We start from the raw sequence: 13,066 nt of genomic DNA on the forward strand, positions 1-13,066 counted from the left end.
GCGCTGAAGGGTGGGGACCGAGCGGCGCTCCTGCACGTGACGCCAGCGCATCTTTGCGATTGGCCGCCTCGGGGGCGCGGAGCTCGGGCGCGGACGCCTCGGATTGGTGTTTCGGGGCAGCGGGGTGGGACTTTGGCTGCAGCCGCGGGAGGTCCGGACACTGGCGGCCATGGGACTTGCCGGTAAGTGCGCGTCTGACCCTGCGCCGGCGCTCTTGTCCGCTTCCGGATGGGACAGGGCAGCACCCGTGGGAGTGTGGCCGGCGAGGGAAGGGGCGAACCCGGCGAGGTTTAGAAGCTCGGAAGTAGGGGTCGAGAACCTTCGGAGTCGAGCGGGGCTGAGGGTTCGCTGGGGGCGGCCGCGCTGGAGCCGGTTCCGCCGAGATTGAGGCGGACAGGGTGAAGGGCTCCGGGACCCCCAGCCTCAGATACCTGCCTACTGTCTGGCCATCATCCTCCTTTGGGGCCTGGCGAGACCCCGCTTGACTCCAGCGGGGTCGGTGGTTGAACGGGGTCGTCCCTTCCTTGGCCCTGGCGCTCTCCGGTGACCTCTCCAGTGAGTGGAGCCGGGAGTGAAGCCGGGGTATTGCCCAGGGTGTGGGTGTTGGTGTGGAAACAACGTTCTCTTGACCCAAGCGCCCGCGGGGTCTTCCTAAAGCTCCTCGGCTGCGGCTACTGCTGACTGCCCAGGGATTCGTTGACCATGGCTGGTTGTAAATTTACGGCCGTCTCGCATTTGCCACTTAAGTGTCTGGGTGGAGACCTTGGGCAAATCGCTCAACTTGTTTGGCTTCTCATTTGTAAAGCAAGGGAGGTATTCCTGGATTTCCAAGCCTCTCGTCGGATTTAAAATCTAAGATTCTGTGATTGTTCCGTTTGTTGAGCTTTTACGCCTTAAAGATGTTAGGCGTGATAACCGGATGGAAGTAGGCAGACTCCACAGTGTTTGCAGGTTAATGACAAAACTTCAGATAATTTCAGATGGTTCTTTGCTCACTTTGTTTTTTTTTAATCACTCATCTTTGTAAATTGAATACAACTGGAAATTCAGGTTTAGGTGACCACAGTAAGAAAATGTTACTGAAACCTCTTCAAAGTACAAAACGGAAGAATCGCAGTATTTGGTAATCTTGAATCTTAATTAATAAATTGAGGTCAAAAAAATACTTACTGAGTATTTCTGAGACTGTGTTTAAAATACAGATGACTTTGTTGGCAGGAATAGATAATTAAGAGTTTACAAAGGCAGTTACTTTGCATTTCCTGAGTTTGTAGGTGAAATCAGAAACACAGATCGTTAGGATGGCTTTCCATTGTGTAGTTCAGTTTATGGAGGTATGAAAATCTTATTTGTAAATCTGAGGAAGATTGTCACTAGCTTTCCAAAACACTCTTTAGCTTTAAAACTAAGAATCTGTAATAAGACTGAATATTGAGTGAATTTTGTGAATAAGGTGAATAAGACTGAATTTTGTGCTGATAAGGATCTAGGGGACCCCTGAGATCAATATTTCCTACTTTAGATGTAGGAAATAGCCCCAGATCTGCTCTACCTCGAATTGAGCCTTTATCTTTAGACTTTAAACCAAAGAGAGAGAGAGTTCTGGAAGTAGGCCTGTGTAACTGAAAGAAAGGTTAAGAAAGAAAATGAAAGCAGTTTATCGCCATTCTTGAAGAAGGAAGAGGAAAACATAGATGGATGCTTGTAGCATGTGTGGTAGGCGCTCCTTGAAAAAGTTACTGTCAGAAAGATACTTAGGATGCCAGGTATATTTTAGTATAAGCCACAAAAGTGAATAGCAAAATTGTATGGGATTCGCCGCATCAGTGGCTTAAGCTCTAGAGCAGGGCGGGCAAACTTTTTCTGGAAAGAGCCATATATTTAATTATTGGAATGAACTGGTTTGTTAGCACATTCTTCTACACTGTGATGTAACAAACTAGTTTTTAAAAATTAGGTATAGCAGTATTTTTAAAGCAAAATTAAAATGTAAGGGCATTGTGGAATCAAGTTTTGTTGTAGAGCGCAGAGGAAGTACTAAGCAAGTAAATGTCAGATGAGTCATTTCATTATATGCTTGTGTTTTAGTTCTAGGGGGAAAGCTAGCAAATGTACATTAGCATAAAACAGTGTTTATGTCTGGATTTGGAAAATGTAATATATTTTGTCGCTGAGCTGAGATCTTGTTTTACTCTCTCTTTCAGGTACTAGACAACACATAACCAAGTTGCTCTAAGGACAAATGCCTAAACCATCTCCGCATGGCTTATAGAGGAGGAGGTGGGCGAGGCCAGCCCTCCTCGTCTCTGCACTCCTGTGTTAGCCCTGGAAGTCTCTCCACATGTAGGACCCGTACCCATAATATATGCATGGTGTCGGACTTTTTCTATCCTAACATGGGAGGCGTGGAAAGCCACATTTACCAGCTCTCTCAGTGCCTGATTGAAAGAGGGCATAAAGTCATAATTGTCACCCATGCTTATGGAAATCGGAAAGGCATCCGTTACCTCACTAATGGCCTCAAAGTCTATTACTTGCCTCTGAAAGTCATGTACAACCAATCTACAGCCACGACCCTCTTTCACAGTCTGCCATTGCTCAGGTACATATTTGTTCGGGAGAGAGTCACGATAATCCATTCACATAGTTCTTTTTCTGCCATGGCCCATGATGCCCTCTTCCACGCCAAGACAATGGGGCTCCAGACAGTCTTCACGGACCATTCCCTTTTCGGATTTGCTGATGTCAGCTCGGTGCTTACAAACAAGCTTCTAACTGTGTCTCTTTGTGACACAAACCACATAATTTGTGTCTCTTATACTAGTAAGGAAAACACTGTGCTAAGAGCAGCACTGAATCCTGAAATAGTGTCCGTCATTCCTAATGCTGTAGATCCTACTGACTTCACTCCAGACCCATTTAGGAGGCATGATAGTATAATAACTATTGTTGTTGTCAGCAGACTTGTTTACAGAAAAGGTAATGAAATGATAGCTACAATTGCACTGCACAGACTTTTTTTTTTCTTGTAGAAAGCTGTTGAATACTTGAATGTAATGATTGTTTGGCTTTTCGTTTTGTTCTATGGTTTCATAACTACTTCTGCATTAAATACAGCAAAGAAAGGTGTAATATACATTCAAAAATAAATTTCTGGAGTGGTAGTGAATGCTGCCCACTCCCCCCCCCCCCCATGCCTGCCCACCTTCGACGCTTTAATAGTTACTTAAAGATAAAAACAGTAATCTGATGTTGTTTAATAGGTCAGGTCTTTTTAAAGTTCAAACGGCCCCATATGTGTGATAAGAAGTAAAAGGCTGAGCCCACCACTAGCCATTTCTTTCTAATGGCAAAAGTCATGTCTTTCATTGTAGGTATTTTGGAAAACTCAGAAAAGCACAGGGGTGAAAACTAAAATCAGCTGTAACTGTACTGTTCAGGGGTGATCCTCATGAATATTTTGATTTACAACTCTCCTGTGTTTTATCGGTATCCTCAAAATCAATGAACTTGTCCCCCACGTGGCTCTTTGGCAGCTTGCTTATTTCATCTCATCGCAGATTTAGACATTAAGAGCATGTAGGCAGGTAAGTGGTGAAGGCAGGGGGATTAGACAGCCTGGAATCTGATCCCGGCTGCATCCTGTTGTGTGATTGAGGACAAGCTACTTAACATCTCTGAGTCTCAGTTTTTTCATTTGTATGGTTTGGGCAACAAGGGGACTCTTGTGAGGGTTCAGTGATGGTTCCTTTAAAGTACTTAGGCCAGTTGGTATTTGATAAGTGTGTGCCATTACCAAGGAGGATATTTTTTTTTTTTTAGTGCCTCCGCAGCACTTGACCCCACAGTAGCATTCATAGAGCCTCGTGTACTAGAAGCCTGGAACAGTCTGGTTCAAAACCTAACTGGTCTTCAGGGTAGTATTTGAAAACTTGTCTAGTAATCAAAACTGTCACTCCAAGTAGGGAATTATTAAAAAGATAACAGGTACCCTTCCTTAAATACTTGAGTTTAACCCCAAATGTTATTAACATGCACTGAATTGCCAATAGTCTGAGGTTGGCCTGCAGGCGTAAGAGTACTGGTCTACCGCTTGGAGCTGCATCAACTTTCTGGCACAGTCTCCTTCAAAAAGGATAATTTATCGTTGCCAATTTGGGTTCCTTGTAAGTGGGGCGAGAACGTAACAGTGTATGAAGTAACGTACTTCTGGATTCTTAACTAGTTTTTGATTTTATGTAGTGGTTTAATCTGACTAGAGCTTTTCTCCCTAACTTCGCTTCGTTGAATATTTCGAACCATTCAGCTTAGTTTCATAGAAACTTATTCCGTCTGTTTATGTGCTGTTTAACTAAATGTCCCAATGCGATAGCAAGTGTAGCTGGCATCAGATGCGTGGACTAATGCAGCTGATTGTTGGTGGGCAGGAAGTGCAGCGGTGGGATCAGCAGCATCCCGGTGCGCTAGGGAGCGGTCCGAAATCCACGCACGGGCCTTGGTCAGTAGGCTTTCCATTTGGAACAGAGCCTTGGTTGATCGAGCAGGTTGGTGGGAAAACCACTGAACGTTTTCTGGGGTGAAGGCATGCTCTCGTGATGTGCTTTCTTTTTTGAATCAAGAAGATGTGACTGGACTGGCATTCTCTGGTCTGAATCCCTCTTGGGATATTGGTGATGTGTTTGTCATGACTTAGAAAACGTGCCTAGTTTGTCTTTTAATCACCTTCGGGAGCTAGCTAGCCGATTGAGCATGTGATACACATGTGGTCGAGAATCAGAGCAAAACAGATTGTACAAAGATTAAACCTGTTACCTTGACTTCGCGAGCGATGGTATTTTAACCAGCTGAGTTAACCACCAGCCACAGAGCGAAGGTATGGCCTGTCCTGTTCTCAATTTAGTACTTTAACAAATATTGAACCCTCTCCGTATGCCAGACATGGTGCAAAAAGTTAACATTCTCAGAAGGAATGGCCGCGTCCATAGCCCAAAAGTGAGTAGATGTATTTATGGTCCGTTACTTATTAACTAATTAATTTCCATAGGAGGTGTTCCTTTGGACCAGCTCTCAAAGGCCCGCTGCCACGTATTGAGTGAGAGAGGCTAAGTCCCAGTTCTTATCACCCAGGTCTTCTGGCTGCTGTCCTCCCTCTTCTCTAGAGCCCGTTGTGCTCTCAGTCAGGGTGTCACCGTGCTCCCGTGTGTGCGCAGGCTCGCCCCACTTCCTGCTGCGGTGGTAATGACAACTTCCATTTGTATTCTGCAGTTGATAAAGCCTGTGCATGGTACAGTACCTCACTTGACTCTCCCAACATCTGTAGGGTAGATGTTATCTGCATGTAACAAAGAAACTGAGTCTCAGAGAGGGTAAGTAACTCGCTCAGGTTACACAGTAAGTATCAGAGATGACAAACATGAGTTCAGCTCTTGAGTTAAGGGCTCCTGTTCCCCTCACGTCTGGCCCAGCGTCTAGGTATATGCAGACTGATTCGAGTCTTTAAAATATTGTTAGACTGAGCTTTAAAAGCAGTTCGAATCATGATTTTTCTTTGTCCATTTTGTGTGACTCTGGCGATTGAAAGCCCTTTTCTGTGTTCCATTGTGTTAGACACTTCTCAGAGTCAGGAGAGTATCTTTTATCATTTGGGAAAAACCTTTTATTCTTAGAATAATATTATAGATCATTGATAATATTCATCAGTTCCATTTCTTATAAGGTGGTTGTCCGGATTAAATGACATGATGCACTTAAGGGACGTAGCCTGATGTAGTAAGCACTCAGCAGATGGGACTAGTTTTTATCAGCTCTTAGGATTATTACTGTGTATGCGTTGCACTTTTCAGTTGAAGAATGGGTTCTTAACCTTCGTATTAGAAGGGAGAAGGAAAGGAAAGAAAGAAAATGAAGGAATTAAAGGAAGCTAAATGTTAAAAGTCATTAAGCCACCTCCTGGTTTAGGTAGAAATCCAGCTGATGGATTTTGTAATTGTCTCGAAACAAAGGTAGCTGAGATTTTAATGAGAAGCCTTCATAATTCAGAAAAGCCGCATGTGAATTTATGTTTGCTAATGCAATCATATTTGGAAAATACTGGCGGAGTTTACTTAAATCCTACTTTGAATTATTTAATAAAAATGACCCCGTATAAATGATTTCTCCCACCATCTTTTTAAATAACTCATCTGCCTGTATTTGGGAAGATGGATAGAAAAAGTGCAATTCTTATGTATGTGCGTGTGTATGTATGCATTTCTTAAATTAATAAACTTTAACTGGGTTATTTTACATTTACTTTTACTTTCAAATGTGTCCAGTTTATAGTTGTTAATGAACTAAATTCCCAAATAGTGTCAATATTGCTGTCACTTTGGATAGCCACTTTCAGACTGGTAGGGCATGGTTTTTGCTACTGCTGTATATCACCTGAGGTTGGTTTATGTATTGTAAGAAAAACGTTTCATTAAAGAAACAAAGGAACCAAGATGCACCCTTTTGTTCTCCGTACTGCAAGGATCTGGCAGTTGAGGTCCTGCCACCTGCATTTACTCATTCAAGGGAAGTGGGCTTCGGCAGGTTTGGACAGACTGCTCTTACATTTGGCTAATAGTATGGGGTTCATTAAAAGACCCTCCTTACAAACTGCCTTCTCACCAAAGCCAAGGCTGTGCTTCCACTTTGTGGCTTAGCCCCTTCCTGTGGTGGGAAGTGGAACACAGACATAGAAATTTTGTCGCTGAAAGAGACTTTGGACTTCAGGTACATCCGGTCTCTTCATTTTCTAGATCAGAAAACTTCCCCATGATCAAAGAGCTTGCTTCTAAAACGGCCGAGACGACCTAGATCTCCAGTCAGCTGTCCGGCTGTGTAGAAAATTTTAAGCATTAGCTAGCTCAAATACCTTTTTTAGATGTAGGTAATGCAGAAATGCGAGTGAGTAACTTTAAGAATATTATGTTAGAATGAAACACAGTAGTCCCCGTATTGGGTAACAGTGGATGTCAACGGATGTATCTGTAAGATCTGCAAGTTTTAGGAGACCACTGGTAGTTGTGACATTCTTCCTTCCTAGGAAAGGTTTGAGAGTTAGCTTCTCCACTTAAGGAGGGCATAGCTAATACTTTCCAAAGTGAGTGGTTTCTCAGTTCTGATTAATTTTTTTTAAGTTTCAATGTTAATATTTCCAGCATTCAACTCTATTTTATATTTTCAGGGACTGATTTGCTTAGTGGTATAATACCTGAACTCTGTCAGAAATATCCAGATTTAAATTTCATAATTGGAGGAGAGGGACCTAAGAGAATCATTTTGGAAGAAGTACGAGAAAGGTATCAGCTACATGACAGGTATTGGATTCTGTATTGTCTTGGATGAGAAAATATGTTACCTAAATTCCGTTTTGGCTCCATGTGTCTGTTAAGTGGGCTGCTTCTTCTACATGCACTTGATGTAAAAATGTAATGCAAGGCCTATTTTTTTTTTAATGTGTATAAAACGGGAAACCTTAGTTTAAAAAAAAATCACAGTCTAATTTTTTTTTGCTAGTCCAGTATTATTTGACTTTTGGGGGCAGTGGTTGGAAGTACCCTAGAAGGCACGTGTGTATGCACATGCACACACACACACACACACACAAAACAACCACTTTGGAAATGTTCGTAGATTTTCAAGCCTTGCTGAGTTCTGCTTTATATAGCATGGCCCAAATCATGTAAATTGTCCTGCACATACAGATTCAAATGCTTCCCTTTCTCAGTAACTTAGAATGATGTTTGCTGTGAAGCATCAATTTAAAACAGGCCTTTTTCTGTTTAGAAATGACTCTTTAATATTTACTCTCCAAAGTATATATATTTTTTTCGCAGTTCCTTCTTTTGCCTCAAAGAGTGACATTTATTCAAAGAAAAAAAAAATGACAAGATGTCCATCCCTTGGCTCTCTTCCCTCCCCCGTCCTGTCCAAAGTATATCGATATTCTCACTAAATGCCAACGAATTTTGGAGAAGTTGAAATTTGTGTGCGTGACCAAAGTTAGAAATATGTTAGCTGTGTGAGTTTTAAGCACATAGCTTAAAAAGACTCTCTTAGATCAGAATTTGGGGTATTAATCTTTTACGGTGGAAGATACTAGAACCAGCAATAATCTAAGTATAATATGAATAGCACACTTGGCTTCTAAATGATATTTCTTTTCTAGCATGATTTTCACTCCCTTCTTTTCTTCTCTCATTTCAAAAATCAGAGTGCGTCTTTTGGGAGCCTTAGAACACAAGGATGTTAGAAATGTCTTAGTTCAAGGACATATTTTTCTTAACACTTCCCTTACTGAAGCATTCTGCATGGCAATTGTGGAAGCAGCCAGTTGTGGTTTACAGGTAAAAATCTTCGAGGGCTTACATTGTTGGGGTTCCTATACTTGTATTTTGAAAAACAAGCAGATACATTCTGTATTAACTTTTAATTTAAGTTGGTTTTGCTGATTTTCCTGAGATAGGAATTATGGTATATTATATATTCTTTTTCTCTTTTTAAGGTTGTAAGTACCAGGGTTGGTGGAATTCCTGAAGTACTTCCAGAAAATCTTATCATTCTATGTGAGCCTTCTGTCAAGTCCTTGTGCGAGGGTTTGGAAAAAGCGATTTCCCAGCTGAAGTCAGGAGCATTGCCGGCTCCCGAAAATATTCATAACGTAGTAAAGACTTTCTACACCTGGAGGAATGTTGCGGAAAGAACTGAAAAAGTATGTCATGCTAAGCAGAGGGTATTTGAAGGTTGTGTCTAAATTCTTGACATTTCACGTACATATTTGCTTTTTCTTGCATAGGTTTACCCTTTCTGTTGCTTAAGTTTATAAAGTCTCTTCAGATGAAAAGAAATGTACTATGTACTGCTTTTGGTATATGCTGGGCTGAGTTTCTAGTCAACTTGTTGCGTTTGACATCTGAAAATAGCAATAATGCCATCTAGAGCTTTCATTAAAGTGGGCGTAAGGAAGTTACCGAATTTTCTAGAAGTCAAAACCATTAAGGGCCAGACTGATACTAATAGCTACTCTTAGACATTTTCTTGGGGCTGTTTCTAATTCTAAAACAGGCAGTCTATTAGAAAACACCTGGCTTTGCTTAGTCCAATGGCGGCGATGTTAAAACAAACGTTTAATTCAGGCTGCTTCCCAAAATTCTTGCGTCACCTTGGCTAAATACCTTGATTTTCTATGGGAAAAGGATTTTTGCATCTCTGCACTGATTGAGAACATAGTAAGTTAGGAGTCAGAATGCTCACGACAGATGTTGGAAAGACCACAGATAAAAAGCGGCAATAGAGAATTTATAGTCGTTCTCTTAATTCTACCTGTTCTGCACAGGCCCTTTTGATCCTTTGCAAACCTCCTCCATAGTTTAACTGTGCTTATTTAGAAAATTGATGAAAGAAATTCAATTGGAGTTCACGCTGGAAATATATTTTGTCAACTGTTCTAATTCACCAGTCTCAGCACAATTCGGACTGAAATGTATTCCAGATGTTTTGAGGGTAGAAGAGCTAGCTGGAAACAGGCTGTACCTTTCCAGAGGCTGCTGGCGTGTAGAGCCCGCCCTGCATGTCCCAGCCGTCCTGAGTTCCAAAGGAGATGGCTCACAGGTCCACTGTGTGACAATGACCACAAGTCATGCTCCAGTGCAATCGAAACAGATAAATGCTGGCTTCATTTATGTGTTCGAAACTAAGTATGTTTATGGATCTTTGTTTTTAAAATATTTCTGAGTTTTGTGCTTAGCCGCGCTTCCAAACAAACAGCAAGGCACCTACTATACCGGTTTGCAGCAGTGAATGTTGTTTTGTTTGCCAAAAGCGTCTGACTTTATGCCATGTGCTAAAATTTCCCCTGTCTTTCCCCCCTCCCTTTTATTTGGAGTCCACAAAGTGGTTCTGTATAGTCTCACCATCCGTGCTCAGCAACACAGCCTCATAAGGCTGTGGAAAGAAGAGCCTCTCTGTACCCAGAAGCGCCCTAGGTTAGAGCCCTCTGATGGTGGTTGATGTCTGCCAGCCAGCCAGAAGAGCTGCTTAGCCAAGTCAAGGAATCTTAGAAGGCCAGTCCTGCTTCAGGAAGTCACTGCTGAATTAAATATGGCCTTGACAGAGGTGACCTGAAAAACGGTTCCAACTTCTCAGGACTTTGGAATTCTCTTAGTTGGTTAGAATTGATGGCGATCTCCTAGGGGACAGGAACCCTGGCCTATTCGTCTTTGTGTGATGCAGTGTCTAGCCCCGTGTTTTGTCCAGAAGCAGCACTCCATACGCGTTGAATCACATGGCAGTAATTACTTTGGTTTCATTAATCACATCCTTACTAAAACAACGACGACGAAATGCAAGCGCCTCCCGTTTGCATCTATAACGCATTCCTGGTCCGTGCAGGTCGTCGTTTCTTGTGGGTCAGAGCGCTCACTCTCGGCCTCTCTCCCGCCAGGTGTACGACCTCGTGGCAGGAGAAGCTGTGTTACCGATGGACAAACGACTGGACAGACTCATCTCTCACTGTGGCCCAGTAACCGGCTGCATTTTTGCTTTGTTGGCTGTATTCAACTTTCTCTTCCTCCTTTTCCTGAGATGGATGACTCCGGATTCTGTCATCGATGTCGCAATAGATGCCACAGGGCTCCTGGACTCATCAATATCCTTAAAGTAAAAAAGGGGGCGAGAATAATGAGATGTCTAAACCCAGGTAGAAGAAAGCCTGGATTATAAGGTTTTACACATTTGTAATAGTTCTAGTAAGATGATTGAAAATAACTTTGCTTTTTTTCTTGCTTTTTTTTAACGTTACTTTAGTAAGTTATGCTACCTCTATATCATTCAATGTTTTATTTTGAGGAAAGATAAAAACTTATGCAATTCCTGAGTGTAGAAACTCCTTGCACTTACTTAAGATTTAGGAGAGAACATTGAAGCCACTCAGGTATGAAATTTTTCAGACTACTGAAGTCCCTCTAACAGAGATGTTTTAAAATTATATTTTGGGAGCTTTTGGGTGCTGAAGGGCCAAATGTTTTCTGGGCATTTTTTGGCCAATTTTAAATGTTCTACCATTAACTAGACATTCACCAGATGTTTACAGGTTTTCTTTCGGGAAGTACAACAACGATATGAACTGTTTTTGAGTCCTTTTCATAAACATTTTAGTCATTGAAGTCGTGTTCTTAGACATTCATTTGGTGCGCTCAGTAAGTGTTACAGACCGTCAGCGGGATTCTTGAGCAAAATGGTCCGTCAGTTATGAGCATGTTTTAAGCACCTACTGTGTGTAGAACAATGAACTCGACACATCCTGCTATTAAGGACCGGGGCGCATTCAGATGTTCTTTGTGTATCACTTGGGTGGCTCACTTCACCGTAGTCACAGTTAACAAAATGGTAAACTGTCTAACATGCCAAAAACACTCAGGCTTCCAATGCCAGGAAAAATAAATGATCGGCAGACTCCGATTTCTTTGATCTGGTCATATGCATTCTAGGTAGAGCCTTCGTCTTAATTTGTGCTTATGAAAAACCTTTTTGCTTCTGAAATACTAGGGACCGATATCACTGTTGACAATAGTGCAGAGAAACCCTCCAAGTCTTCCCAGGCATAATTGAGTCCCCTGTAAATGCCTTCATATTTTCCGAGCAGAACGGACGAGGTGTGCCATCTCCAACTCAGCTGTGACTCTCCTCGACCTTTGATAGAAGTCACTTCCCTTCACTTGTGGCCTAGCTGATGTCTGAGAAGTATTGTCAGTGTGCAGAAATCTTCACCCCAGAATGTTTTATTTATAGCCAATTGAGTCTGAAAATTGTAGAAACACAGTCTCTTTGTGGTTGTCTGTTGTTAACTGTAATCGTTGTTGCCCAGAGCCATGGGTTTTTAAACCCCAAATTATCCACATGGTGTGTCTTATTAACTCCTTGAACTCCTTAGAATACGTTTTTGTGATAAAGGACTGTGAAGTCAAAAGAAAGAGGCGCTCGTGGCGCACTAGGAAGATGCTGGCAGTATTGGGATTCTGTACAGGATTGGTTTCTTTTTTTTTTTTTTTTTTTTTTTTTGACGACAACACTCACAAAGCTTCTTTTTTAAAAAGGTATCTTAACATGCCTATTAACCGGTTGCCACTGATACATAAGAAATACGATTTTTGTTTTGTGCTAAAACACAAATGCAATGCGATTTTTAAAACCTGCAAGTTGAGGGCTCTTTTGTTAAAAATGGGCTGACCCAAACCATTAAAATCTTAGGGATTTTTTTGCACAGAAATTGATTTATATAAATATGAAATAAACAGTGCCAATAATCACGAAAAAGCAAGAAACAGTAACCCGTGTTTTTATTTATTCTCTTCAGCAATTTTTAAGGGCATACTACCGTTGGTTCTTACATTTTTGTTTCTCAGCATATTTTCAAGATGGCCATTTATTTCAGATGGAAATGGGATTTAAACTATTTGCATGCAAAATATGTAATTTGCAAATCAAAATTAGTTCCTTTGGTTTTAACAAATGGAGGTAAATTTGCTTGTTCTAGTAAATCTTAATTTTCGGGCTTCCTGGATACCTTAATTGTAACTGTCGGTGTTGCACTGGTCAGTATGCGCAAACATATTGTTCGACCCTGCTACTTCCATTAATTTGAAAGTGAACTTGCAGTGACGAGGAATTTATGAAAAATAATACTGTATTTCTCTTGATATTACACAAACTAGCACATATGAAACTGATTTATGAAAACACGCTACATGTCCAAAAAATAAAGACCAAAATGACATTTTGACAATTTTCTGAGTTTGTCTTGTTTTATGAAGAGAATATGATTTCTTCGTTTAACAGTGCCCCCGCACCCCCTCCCTCTTATGCGTGCTCTTTCACTGTGATTAGACATGTTGCTTGGTCTGTTAGTTAAACAGGAACTGTCCTTCAGATGATGAATTACTCTGTCATCTTTTCTCTCTAGAGTACATTCTCTCTCTTTACTCATGGAATAGCTCGTTGAATTATGCCTTTGTTTCCTGATCCGCACAAGCCCTGTTTTTGC

At 41.5% G+C, this 13,066-nt stretch overlaps 1 protein-coding gene across 1 annotated transcript; it reads left to right on the top strand.

The window, feature by feature from the left end:
* Positions 1–82: 82 nt before the first annotated feature.
* Positions 83–12,802, top strand: PIGA (phosphatidylinositol glycan anchor biosynthesis class A). The gene is made up of 6 exons (XM_059384997.1): positions 83–182; positions 2,205–2,979; positions 7,211–7,343; positions 8,240–8,372; positions 8,531–8,737; positions 10,469–12,802. The coding sequence occupies exons 2-6, from the start codon at positions 2,262–2,264 to the stop codon at positions 10,685–10,687; spliced, it is 1,410 nt and encodes a 469-aa protein (XP_059240980.1). The 5' UTR covers positions 83–182; positions 2,205–2,261; the 3' UTR covers positions 10,688–12,802.
* Positions 12,803–13,066: the final 264 nt, after the last annotated feature.

This window comes from Mustela nigripes, chromosome X, assembly GCF_022355385.1.
Source record: "Mustela nigripes isolate SB6536 chromosome X, MUSNIG.SB6536, whole genome shotgun sequence".
NCBI classification, from domain to species: Eukaryota; Metazoa; Chordata; class Mammalia; order Carnivora; family Mustelidae; genus Mustela; species Mustela nigripes.